Genomic DNA, 13680 nt, shown 5'->3' on the forward strand with positions numbered 1-13680 from the left:
ACCTTCTTCGCTGGTATGTGCTCAGCAAGACAGTTTTGTGTTTGAGCGCCCCCAAGTTGTGTTTTACTGTAACTTCAGAAGCTCCAGACACCTGTGCAAAAGCGGCATTCTCATTGGTCGAATAGTTTTTGACGCGGCGCGTCAAACCAAAAAAAACGAACCCGGGGCGATTTTTTTTTTTTAAATTACGCTTTTAGGCGTGGCGTTTTTCGCATCGGTGTGCACACTCACATTGGTGCCCTTTGTTCAGTCACATTTTCGATGGATCGCCGATTTCCGGAGTCACCATGGAAACGCGTGTGGGAAAAAAAAGAAAGCGCTATACTTCAGTGAGACGGAGTCTGAGATTTTAAGACGGCGTATAAAGATTATACGTCCATCAAAAAAATAACACGGCTGCATCACTTAAAAAAAGAGTTTCTGCTTGTAGTAGAAGAACAGACAAAGTAAACGCACAAGTTTCTGATCTTATTTCCATTTTCCTTGTGACGCATATATGTATATAACTTATCCAATTTTGCCAACTTAAATGAATTACTTCTATTGGTAACAAGTAATTGAGTTAAATTTATTCAACCTAATTTCTTACGTCTGTAAAACTCAATAATTGTTTATACAAGTCAAATTCACATATTTATCTGTCATATTACCCAAATTCAATTAATTTTTTCCATCTTAATTAATTATAATTCTTGAACTCTCATATGTCTCAGTTTGAGCCGGCAGATATGCTCATTTTTATAGCAATAAAAAGAATGAAACAATATGCACGACGTGCATAAATTCATTTACGAACTTTCCATCATTGTCATTACTATACTTCAGGGTAGGGTTGCTATATAAACTCATCATCCTCTCCTTCACTCTAACTCATGGTGCAAAGACGTAAGCATAGTAGGACAAAATAACATGGCAAAACACAGTAAAACAGCTAAACAACTAAACACATTTTGTCAAAAACCCACACTTAAACCCAAATCCGTCCAGACAGGCAAAGGGAATGGTATCCCACAATCCCCTGCGGTGCCGCTTTAACAGCAGAAAAAACAGTCTGAAAACTACATTTTAATTTTAAACTGACTTAACAAAAAATAATTTATCTTAACTGAAGCAAATAATTAAGTTAGATCAATGTAAAAAAGTTTATCTTTCCAACATCCATATGTGGTCTTATCACCCTCTCATGGTGGAAAAAGTATTATCTGAGCTTTTTCATCCACTATTCACATTTCTAATGAATTCCTGCTGCTCTACAGAGACTATATCCTAGAAAACAACAGGTTTTTAGATCGGCTTTCCATTTGCTGTTGTTTATTCCTATTCGATTCTCCTTGGAGAATCGTGCTTTTGCTTTTATGCTGTTTTAACCACTTCTGTAAGTTTCCTTTCTGGAATATTTTAACTGACTTTTATCAAGGATTGTTTTAGTATTTTTTTATTAATAATTTTTATTATTTATTAAGGATTTTCTTAACATTGTTTTTAACTGAAATCTAATAGATTATATTTTACAGCAACCCACAGCTTCTTTCTTGGTTTAGAGCAGGACCTTCACCTGCCTTTTTACTTTTCCTGTGGCGTTATCGAACTTTTTATTTGTGGTGCCACCAAAGGTCTAAAATAAAACACGTGTGTTGCATGCAGCCTCATAATTAGTAGGCGTGTCCTACTTACCACACTTTGTAGAAAAATAAGTCCAGTATTATAAAAAACTTTGATCGCGATGAGAGCTGCTCGCATCTGTACAGGAAACAAAGCACAGAGAAGGTTGATTGACATATCTGCAGCCAATCGGGATCCACTGTTTGAAACATTAAAGTAGCAAGATAATCGCACTAAAAGAATCAGGGAGACCGCAAAAGATGAACTGCGCATATAAAGCAAAAACTGTCTTCTGGTTTTTAGTTTAAGTTTCAGCTCTGTGAAGCATTTTAAAGTCCCACTCCAACAATATTCTGATCTATTTTCAAAGTGTTCCCAGTGGTCTTTTCACTAAGATGATGCCGTTTTTAGGCCAATCTAAAAAACCTGTTGTTTTCTAGGACATAGTCCCTGTAGAGCAGCAGAAATTCATTAGAAATGTACTTCTGAGTTGTGGAGGCACTGGTGGAAAAGAATAAGCCCTCCACTGATATCCCCCAGAATAATCTTTGATTACACTCTCCCCTACTAGCTTACAGCCCATCACAACCCAAAGCTAACAGTGCGACAAAAACGGTGAGCAATTTCAGAGCTATCCAGCCTTACAGTTTAAATCCAGATTCCAGCTCAGACAAGGAAAACAAAGACGTTCATGGATCTATTTGTCTGCATGTGGATGCATCAGAATGGAGTGGAGCGGGGAGACTTTGGTCCACCCATTTTACCTGCTGTCAGCTTTTTCAAACGGCACACTCTTATTTGCTCTGATTTGAATGAAGAAATACTCGTAAATTCTGTTTTATTCTTACATTTTTTTATGTCCTCAATCATGGGAAAATGCTTCAAGAACTTGTTAAAAACACCAAAAACACAAATTTAATAGAAGAGGGTCTTTAAACACAAACTTTGTCATGTAATGTTTTATTATTGTAGAGCTTTTTTTTTCAAATAAAGGACTTTATGTTTGTAAGTTAATCATGTTCAAGTCTTAATGCAGAAACTGACAGCTATTAATAAGGAAAATGACCGTGTAAATCTAATGAGTTCAATAGACTATGGTTGAGAAGGTCGGAGCACCAAACCTTTGTGCTGGTGCAACTAAGAAAAAAGTTAGGTGCACCAGTGCAAGATTTGGTCTAGAGCCCTGGTCTAAGGAACACAACCACCACCACTGAGCGTCTCACTCCCCCCTTAAGAGATGGGGTAGGGAACAGAAGATGAATGACCACCACCGTATAACTGTAAAAGACGAGTGTGTTTAGTGTCAGAGTGAGGAGTGTGTGTTTATTAAAATGTATAGTTTAAAATAAGTGGGTAACCATTTTTTAAAACTCTTGAGTTCCTTTGAGTAGGTGTTTGACCTTCTGAAGACTGAGAGAGTGACATCTCCTCTAACTGTCTTAACTGTGAAAGAGAACTAAGACGTTACATTCTACATTCATTGTTTAGATAAAGTCCAGGGCTTCTGAAAAAAAAGGGGGATTTAGATTTTTCTTGACCATAAACAAAGACCTTTAAAAGTTTAACATTTTTCTTTTATTTTGTTTTTTTGTCCCTGCAGTCCTCCCTCAGCATTATGCGAATGAAGAGGATCTCTGCAACCAACAGAGGAATTTAAGAGTGAAACAGGAGGAACCAGAACCTCCACAGATTAAACAGGAACAGGGGGAACCAGAAACTCCACAGATTAAAGAGGAACATGGAGAACCAGAAGGTTCATGCATTAAAGAGGAAAATGGAAAGCCAGAACCTCTACAGATTAAAGAGGAACGTGAAGAACCAGAACCTTCACGCATTAAAAAGGAAAATGGAAAGCCAGAACCTCTACAGATTAAAGAGGAACGTGAAGAACCAGAACGTTCACGCATTAAAAAGGAAAATGGAAAGCCAGAACCTCCAAAGATTAAAGAGGAACAGGAGGAATCAGAGTCTCTACAGATTGAAGTGGAGCAAGAGGAACAACAACCTTTACTGATTAAAGAAGAGAAACGAGAAGAACCAGAATCTTTACTAACAAAAAAAGAGCAAGAAGGGTTTTACATCACTCTGGATAAAGACCAGCTTGATCTGAAGCAGGAGACTGATACCTTGATGGAGATTCCTACTTATGAGGAAGACGAGAACAGTGAAGCAGAGCTAAACAATCAGCAGAACTTTAATGTAACTGATGGTCAGGATGAAGAAGGAAACCAACATGAAGAATCAACATCAACTACAGATAAAGAGACAGACCAACAGAACAGAGATCAGAGGAAGAGAAGACACATAAGTCATGTAAAAAGTGTGGACAGTTCTCACATGTCAGCAAGTCAGTGTGACTCTGATGTTAAAAAAAGCTCCAAGAAGGCGATTTTGGTTAAGAAACGGAAACTATCTTCAAACGAAAAGAGACCCTCTGTAAAGTATGGTGAAAGGTCAAGAATTGTTTGTAAACTCTCTGCCTTCACAAAAAATGAGTCTGATGACACACTTTATGTCTGTACAGAAAGTGGTAATGGTTTTGGTTACAAGTCTAAGTTCAGAAAGCACATGAGAACCCACTCAAGAGAAAGATCCTTTTTGTGTAAAGAATGTGATAAAAGTTTTAGTTTTTTGTCTAATCTCAAAACGCACATGAGAACTCACACAGGAGAGAAGCCTTTTTCTTGTAAAGAATGTAATTCAAGTTTTCGTCAAACGTCTCATCTCAAGTCACACATGAGAACTCATACAGGACAGGAACCTTTTTCTTGTAAGGAATGTGATAAAAGTTTTAGTTGTGTAACTACTCTCAAAATACACATGAGAACCCACTCTGGAGAGAAGCGTTATTTGTGTGAAGAATGTCATAAAAGTTTTAGTTATTCGTCTCATCTCAAAACTCACAAGAGAACTCATACAGGAGAAAAGCCCTTTTCTTGTAAAGTATGTAAAAATAGTTTTAATCAAATGTCTGGTCTCAAATCACACGAGAGAATTCACACAGGAGAAAAGCCTTTTTCTTGTAAAGAATGTAAAAAAAGTTTTAGTAAAACATCTAATCTCAAAACACACATGAGAATTCATACAGGAGAGAAGCCTTTTTCTTGTAAAGAATGTGATAAAGGTTTTAGTGACAGTTCTGGTCTCAAAAAACACTTGAGAACTCATGCAAGAGCGAAGCCTTTCCCTTGTAAACAATGCAATAAACGTTTTAGTCAAAATTGTAGTCTGAAAAGACACATGAGAACTCATACAGGAGAGAAGCCTTTTCCTTGTAAAGAATGTGATGAAAGTTTTATTGACATTTTCTAATCTCAAAAGACACATAAGAACACATAATTCAGCTATCAAAGCAACCTGATCTTTCATTGAATGAACACTGGCTGATAGCCTCCATACCACATTGATGCAGTTATTCGGTTAAAAGGAGGCAGGAGTAATAATTGAAAGTATAGAAGTGAACAGTGTTCTGAAATGAGTGCTGAAAACATTCTTTTTTATTCTGATTTAATATTCAAATTTTCAAGGAAAAATAAATAAATTATTTTATAGGTGTTTTTCATCTATAAGCCACCATGATCACATATCTCAAATAAGTAAGTAAGTAAGTGTAATTATACTAAACATAATGAGTTTCACTTTTTAAGATTTTTAACTTCATGAAATTCAGTCTTTTAGATATACTTCTTAATAGAAATGCGTTTTTTTGAATTATGAAGTAAGATTTGATTTTTAAAGAAATGTTGATAGCGTTCAATTTTTTTTCTTAGTAGATTTTTGTACTTTTATGATATTTTTAAAGTTTTGGAGTTAACCATTGTGGTTGTTGTTTATGTAAGGGACACTAGCAGACAAAGTGTACATTAGTCCACGCCGTGGAAGTCTGATCTGTTGCTTCTGTGTGCGTGTGCTTTAAGTGCTTTCATTTCTGATGATGCACATGTTTGAAGACCATTAACCCGCTTATACCATGGTCACTTACAAAAGAAATAAATATTCAATCAGTTTTTAGTACTTTATTCTTTTTCTTTTTTTAGGTAAGTTTGCGTTTTTCACAAAAAGCGGACTATTTGTTGCGCGGTGCAGCACATTGTCACTGTAAAAACGCACCGGCGGAGCCAGCACTGACTTCGACTGCAGCTGCAAAGGAAAGCAATATCTATGCTTAGGCCTGCACAATATACCGCAAATTTATCGTTATCGCAATATCAAGCAGTGCAATATCCATATCGCAAAAGTCAGCAAAAATCGCAATAAATGGTTACCTTAAATGTGCTAATACAATCCTATGGCAGCTTGAAACATTTAACGAGTCAAATAAATCCATTTATGCATTTGACTAATTGGATGGACCTTTTCCGATGTTGACCAATCAGATGAGCCCTTTTATGTTAGATGTTTGCCTCCTACGTCAACAAGGGTCATTTGGAGTATCATTTTTTTTAAACTGTTGCAATGAGATGGTAATGATGTTTTTGGTTGTTTTGCTATTTGTTAATATACCGCCAATTATATCGTTATCGCAATATTGATCACTAATATCGCACATCGCAAGTTTTGCTCATATCGTGCAGCCCTATCTATGCTGATTGTCACAATGTGTTAAATTAAGCATCAGATCAGAGAGAAAGTTTACCTGGAACCACTTGTGTTTGTCCAGATGATGAAGCTAAAGTTGTTTTTTAAAGAAGCCAGCGCAGTGATATAGAACATTTAAGCTATTTCACCAGAACTTCTTTTTTAGGCATGCGGTTATCGCTGCAGATTATCACATTTTAATCCACATCCAGAAGCCAATCAGAATTGAGTATTCACCCGGGCCATGGTGTAAGCTAAAAAAATGTTGTCTAAGTCAGTATGTTACCATGACAACACTGGAATTACTTTTACAGGTCACTAAATCTTACACTATGTGATATGTAAATATCACATATTGTTTTAAATATAAAATAATTGGAGTTTATGTTTTGTTTAGTCATGTTAGCAAATAACAGTTTTATGAAGAAAAGATTGAGTAAAAATGTTTCAAGGAAGGTGGTGTCGGTGGCTGGTGTTTCTGTCTTGTGTTCTTGTGATTCTTTTTTTCTAGTAGACATTAGAACTGCTTATCTGTTGTTTATGGTTCACAGTGTTCTGTTCCAATCTTTACTGTGAAGAATAAAGTGGACGTGAACATCAGTCAGAAGTGTGGAGTCTTTCCCACAGTGTGGGTTTCTGCTGTTTGTTGGTTCTCTGCCAATCCGGTCATTCATTCTTTCATTCATCTTCTTCCGTTGGTTCCCTTTCGGGGTCATGGGACTTCTGGAGCTGCTGGAGCCTATCCCGGCTACTTGTGAGCAAAGGCAAGGAGCACCCTGGACAGGTCGCCAGTCTGTCCCAGTGCCAACACAGTCCCATCCTAAAACGTGCAGTAGCTATGTTTGTCCACATGGAAAAACGGAATACTACCACAATCACTATCTGACATGTCATCGGACCAACGGACAGCCTATCACATAATGTGACGTCAGCATTAGTATCAGGGGCCCGAACGGTTGTTGCAGGCTGAACGGTTGTTGTACCTACAGCAGCCATCACAAGTGGAGCAGGCTTTGATTGACATTTGACAACAAACCATCAATCAAAAGCCTCTGGGCTTTTTTCTTACTTGAAAGGAATTCCCTGTTTTCTTGTCTTCTGAGTGCAGTTTTATAAAATTGGATGAGCTTCTGACAAACCCAAGTGATTATCTCTGAGCCTAAATTATAAATCAATGAGTTTGATCAATCGTTGAAGGTCTTTTGAATTATACTAAAACTCTCTGCTCCACTTAAACAGAGAGCTCTCGGGAAAGGGGAAAACAAAAACTGTTGCTCTGCAGCAACAGTGCCACCCACAACTTTTTTTTTTTTGGCTAAAAGTGGCATAATCATAATTAAAGATTATTAACACTTTGAAAATAGATCGAAAGATGATCTGAGGGGGATTTTAAAGTCCTTCCATCAACAACAGCAATTGCAGTCATTCACTCACATGAGTTCAGAGCAGTGGCGCCTCCAGAAATTTTTCATGGGGGTGGCCGGTAGGGGGCCACATTAAATCTTGGGGTGGCACACAAAAACCATGAGCCAAATTTTTTTAATTCATTCTACTAAACGTAGTAAAACAACCTTTAGAAAACCAACAGAAAGTTAAATGCCTACTGATTTTTTTCTAGAACATTAACTTATAGTTGATACTACTGTAAATTCTAGTAGATATCATTAGGCCAGTGTTTTTCAACCATTTTTGAGCCACGGCACACTTTAACTTTGACAGAAATCCCGCGGCAAACCAGCAAAAAAAAATGTAAAAAATTTTAGAAAGAAAGGAAAAACTCATAGTCTGTATTGACCTACAGTCCCTCTGCAATCTCACATGCATTTTTGTGATAATTGTGGCAGAAAAAGCTGATGTAATAAAAGTTAAGTGAAAAGATTCAAAAACTGTTTGATGTGTGTTCGTTGTTGTTACAAGACGTTAAGAGGAGAGACTCATTGTGCACTGAGACGCTGTCACTTTAACCCAATGCATCATGGGAGATGTAAACAGCCGCCAAACGCAAAAAGACTCGCGTCTCTGAGCTTCATTGTTTTGTTCACTTTTCACGGTCTGATACCGGATTCTGTGGAAAGCTACACCGCTAAAGACGAGCTTTAGCTGGTACTTTTGTTGGAACTGAGCGGCTTTATGAGCAGAATCAGAACAAGGAAGTGAAGACTTTAACCACTTCTGATTGGTCAGACTGATGACATGTGATTAAGCCTCCTAGAATGATTGGTGGAGACAGTAAAAGGGGCGGGACCTTTCAGAAAACAGTTAAAACTGCAGCTAAATCGGGGTACCGCCATTCTTATCAAAATGTTTTTAATAGAATCAAATAAACACAAAGAAAAAAAGTATTTACGATCTTTCATATTCCTAATTTCAAAGTGTTTTATCAGGGCCTGTTTGGATGAACACAGAGCTGATATCCTGGAGATGAAAATGTTTTAGACCAGTTAATGACGGTAATTTCCCACGGCACACTGGTTGAAAAACACTGCATTAATTCTAACTTCACCAGTTGGTCCAGGAACAGGTGGAGGACTTTTTGCTGAGTTCTGCCTTGTTTCTCTGAGCAATGATGCTGACTGTCCCTCATCAGATGCCGTCTCATCTTTGTCTTCCTCATTCTCTTCTGTCATTCATGCTGCTCTGTCTCATCTTCCTCCTCCTCTTCCTCCTCCTCTGTTGCTGCCCTACCATCTCTTTCGCTCCTTCGGCTGTACTTTTCTTCTTAAAATAAGAATATATGTTGAATTTCTCTTCATTCTCTGAAAATTGACTTACACAAGCATCAACTATGACTATCAACTATAACTATTAGGAAACAGGACAAAAACCCATCAAAATGTTGTGGTAACACAACAACCAGTGCTTAAATAGTGCCATAAAAATGAGAGGCGCGTGTGACAGGGACATTCTCTTTTTTACATATCAATAAAAAGTAATGGCACGTCCACCACCGCTGATGATGTCGGCGTATTTGCACCAAGTATTTGCACAAAATACAGATCAGGTGACCTAAAGTACAGTAAAGAGATTGTTAAAAGACACCACTGAAAATATTTAACAGGCATGAAAAGAAATGTAGTGTTTTGGGACGTGTGATTGTGTGCGCGTGTGAGTGCGTGCGCGCGCATGTGTGTGTGCGTGTGTGCAGAAACTGGTGCTCGCGCGATGCAGGAAGAGAGGGGAGAGCGCGTGTCAGTGTGTGGAGCGCATACACACGCGGTCAGTCGCCGTTTTGGACTTAAGGAAACAGTAATACAGAAAGTTCACCTTTAGTAACTGATACTGGTTCTTTTGTCTAACCGGCCCGGAGGCTCTGGGGGTTCGAACGCGGAAGGGAACCCCACGTCTTATACATATTCTGCGTCCAGCGGCTCGTCTTTAGATGTCTGCGCACTCAAAGGCAGCAGGGAGGGGAGGAGGTGTCGGCCTGTTTAGGTGATCAGAGCGACTTGCCCGCTTGCTGGCTGTGCATTTGGGATGAAACGCACAACTGATGATACCACAGTGTATAGTGGCCAGTGGGGTGGGGTGGCCACTGGGGTGGCCAGGTGTCGGAGAGGGGTGGCCGTGGCCACCCCTGGCCACCCCCTGGTGGCGCCACTGGTTCAGAGTGAAATAGAGGAGACGGCTGCCATGTTGAATGCTGTAAATGTTGTCTGAAGATAACGTAATCAGCAGTATGAGCCTTTTTCTGTAGATCTAAAAGTGTCTCAAAATTGAGTTCCTTTACAGATGTTGCTATGATTTTATAAAAAGGGCTATTTTATCTCAGATTAGTATAAACAGAAAGTGAACATCATATTTGATTTGCGTAAACTATATAAAAACTAGGGTGAGGTATTATGGAGAATTGATGATGTAGAGCTGTATATATTAGTTTTTCCACTTTTTTCCAGTAAATTATGTGAATACTGTCTTTTATACTTGCTTGTTCAATATGTTTTTATGTTTGTTCATAAAGCTAAGTGTGCATGCATTTGTGGCAAAGCTATTTAATTCAGGGTCTTATCCATTTGACTTTTTGCCATGTGAACTTCTCCTGGAACTAAATTGTGTACACCATTCATGAGAAAGGTTGTAATCTATGGGTTTGCGAATTTTTGAATATTGAAATCTTTTCAATTTGGTCTCAATCCATCAATGAAAAGTCACATAGTTATACCAAATGTCTCAAAAGGATATCAAAATCAATCTTAATTTAGTTTCTGGATGTTATACAGTTAAGGAAATGTTAGAACTTTGTCTGATCGCTGAAATCAAAGGATGACTAGAAGCAACAGCACTTTTTAAATTTGATGGATGAATGTTGTATTTTGATTGGATATTCAAGAATAGTCACATTTTTTCTGCTTTGCCTCCCCCTGGAGTAATGTAGCGGAAAGTATTACAAAATTAATCAACAAAACATTCAGTGCAACACTGATGTTACACGTTAGAGGCCTGGTTTGTGTGCATAAATACTTGTATATATTTGACAGTACATGCAAAAATGTGTTGCACTACATTTATTAAGCAGCTTGTGTCTTTTTTCTTTATGTTAAATATCAGACAATCTTCAAAAGGTTGCAGGGTGTTTAATTTGCTCTAGAAGTGCTTTGATTTTGGTGCTCCTTTCAGCTTTTACAAAACTGCGTTAAATGTTTATTTTAAATCCTGCTTCTGATTCACAACGATTTGTAGCTTTAAGCTTAAATTATTACATATACGTCCTCCATCATGAGGAAATGCTACAAGAACATGGTACAAACACCCAAAAAACAACTTGTGGAGAGGGTCTTTAACAATGAGTTATATCGCTGGAGGTGGCACGCCCGCTTGGGAAGCCTGGCCGACGCTGGCGCCATCTTGGTGAGGTCGATGCCGCCCACATGACAATGCTTTCTATAGCCTTTTGTGGCATCTAAGTAGCTTTTATATAATTTATATATTTTCATATTTCTATATATTTATACATATAAATAAATATATAATGTATATATATATATATATATATATATATATATATATATATATATATATATATATATATATATATATATATATATATATATATATATATATATATATATATATATCATTTGTTGCTGTTAAATAAGAGAAACAGTCAGCCTTATAAGCTCAAACTTTAATAAAAAATGCATTGTTGCAGGTCTTCTTATAAATAAATAAAAAAATTGCAAAGATTTCCAAGTTTTAGACCTCTTTGACATGTAATTTAAATCATTTAGAAAAGCCCAACAATAAGTCAATAATAATAATAATTAATAACAACATATAAATAAGTCAACAATAATAATGATGAATCAATAATAAATCAATAATAAGTCTTCTTCCTCTTTTGGCTTCTCCCATCAGGGGTCGCCACAGCGAACAAGTCGCATGGTAAACTTGGCAATGTTTTACACCGGATGCCCTTCCTGACGCAACCTTCTCAAAGCGGGCTTGGAACCGGCACAGAGGTAGAGAAGGGAACAGGGAGCAGCCCGTAGTCGAACCCTGGTTTCACGGACGGAAGGCGCCGCAAACCAGCACGAGCTAAACTGGCTCCCCAAATCAATAATAAGTCAATAATAATAATTAATAACAATATATAAATAAGTCAACAATAATAATGATGAATCAACAATAAATAACAATAATAAATCAATAATAAGTCAATGATAATACTAATTAATAACAATATATAAATAAGTAAATAATAATAATAATTAATTAATAGTAAGTCAATAATAATATTAAATGATAACATTAAATCAATAATAGGTGAATAATAGTAAATGATAATATTAAATCAATAATCATTTAACAATAAGTCCAAAAGTCAACAACAGATTTTCCCGTTTAAAAAAAACAAAAAACAGAGAAAAACAATAGATTTACTGATTCATATGAGTGATAAATTTGTGTAACACAGATGTTATGGTGTCGGGTTTCAAGAGAACAGTCTGGCCTTATCAAAATGTGTTTCCACAAAATGTTTTGAACATATCCAGACTGTATTGCTAGTTGGTAACCACAGTGATCCATCTGGGTTAGCTCTTTTTATTGCTAAGGCCCACTTTTTCCTTAATAATAATAATAATAATAATAATTTTTTTTTGTTAGGCGCCTTTCAAGGAACCCAAGGTCGCCGTACATAAAAGTGAAAATAAAAATAAAATAAAAGCAATCAAATGCACAATAAAATATACATATAAATAGGCCAGAAATAGGAAATTATCAGAGGGAATAGGCGAGTTGGAAAAGATGAGTTTTCAGTTTTTTGGCGAATTGTGAGATAGACCCGATGTTTCTGAGGTCCGGAGGCAGAGAGTTCCAGAGCCGGGGGGCAGAGCAGCTGAATGCTCTGCCCCCCATAGTGACAAGGCGAGCAGTGGGTACATCCAGATGAAGGGAGGAGGAGGATCTGAGGGTACGGGTGGGAATGGCCACATGAACAAGATCTGATAAATATGATGGAGCAAGGTTGTGGATGGATTTAAAAGTCAGAAGAAGTATTTTGTATGTAATCCGGTGTGTGATTGGTAGCCAGTGGAGCTGCTGCAGAACAGGCGTGATGTGTTGGGAGGAAGGTGTTTGAGAGACAATTCTGGCAGCCGAGTTCTGAACATACTGTAGTTCTCGTAGAGTTTTTTGTGGTAAACCAAAAAGAAGGGAGTTGCAATAATCCAGACGGGAAGTGACAAGACTGTGCACCAGAACGGCTGTGGAATGCGGACTGAGGGAAGGGCGAAGACGACGGATGCTGCGAAGGTGGAAATAGGCAGACCGGGTGATGCTATTGATGTGAGAAGTGAAGGAGAGGGTGCTGTCCAGGATGACACCCAGACTCTTGACCTGAGGGGAGGGGGAAATGGAGGAGGTTTCAAAGGGAATTGAGAAGTTCTGGATGCTGTTAATAACGGATTTGGTGCCGATCAGGAGAAGTTCAGTTTTATCGTTGTTTAGTTTTAAGAAATTAGTAGTGAATCCATTGGAAACCTGCAAGAAAAGTTCAGTCACTGGGTCAGAAATGTATAAATCTATATAACCTTGTCATCGTATACTGTATATAGGTTTAACTAAATAAAGTTTACATTTATGTCGCCACAAATTATACATACATCATGCAGCATGTTAATAATAGCCCTGCAGCATCATGCATGTCAACATGTGTATGATTAATGAAGCCCCTGCAGCATTAAAAGAAAAAATTATAGTTCTTACCTGTCAAATGTTTTGCCTTCCTCCTTCGTGGACTCTGATTTTGGCAGTTGAAATCTGTACAATGACCTGGCATTTTGCAAAAAATGTGTTCACATGCATGCACTGCAACAGTGACTTGACCCCACCAAGATGGTGGTGCTCTCCTCCCATGAGGAATCACGTGATGTCTCCTCTATGGAGTCCTATACTGTTCATAATTAAATAAATAAATATTTAATTAAATAAATAAATATGACCTCATGCAAATACACAAGAAACCAATAAATCTCTCATAAATATATAAAAAGATCATGAAAT

The 13680-nt window shown here is 37.5% G+C and overlaps 1 protein-coding gene across 1 annotated transcript; it reads left to right on the plus strand.

Moving 5' to 3' along the window:
• The first annotated feature begins 3824 nt into the window (after positions 1-3824).
• On the plus strand, positions 3825-5779 carry LOC101170001 (gastrula zinc finger protein XlCGF17.1-like). The gene has a single exon (XM_011493470.3). It carries the CDS (start codon positions 3940-3942, stop codon positions 4912-4914), a length of 975 nt encoding a protein of 324 aa, XP_011491772.1. The 5' UTR covers positions 3825-3939; the 3' UTR covers positions 4915-5779.
• The last annotated feature ends 7901 nt before the right edge of the window (positions 5780-13680 follow it).

Source organism: Oryzias latipes, chromosome 2, assembly GCF_002234675.1.
Source record: "Oryzias latipes chromosome 2, ASM223467v1".
NCBI classification, from domain to species: Eukaryota; Metazoa; Chordata; class Actinopteri; order Beloniformes; family Adrianichthyidae; genus Oryzias; species Oryzias latipes.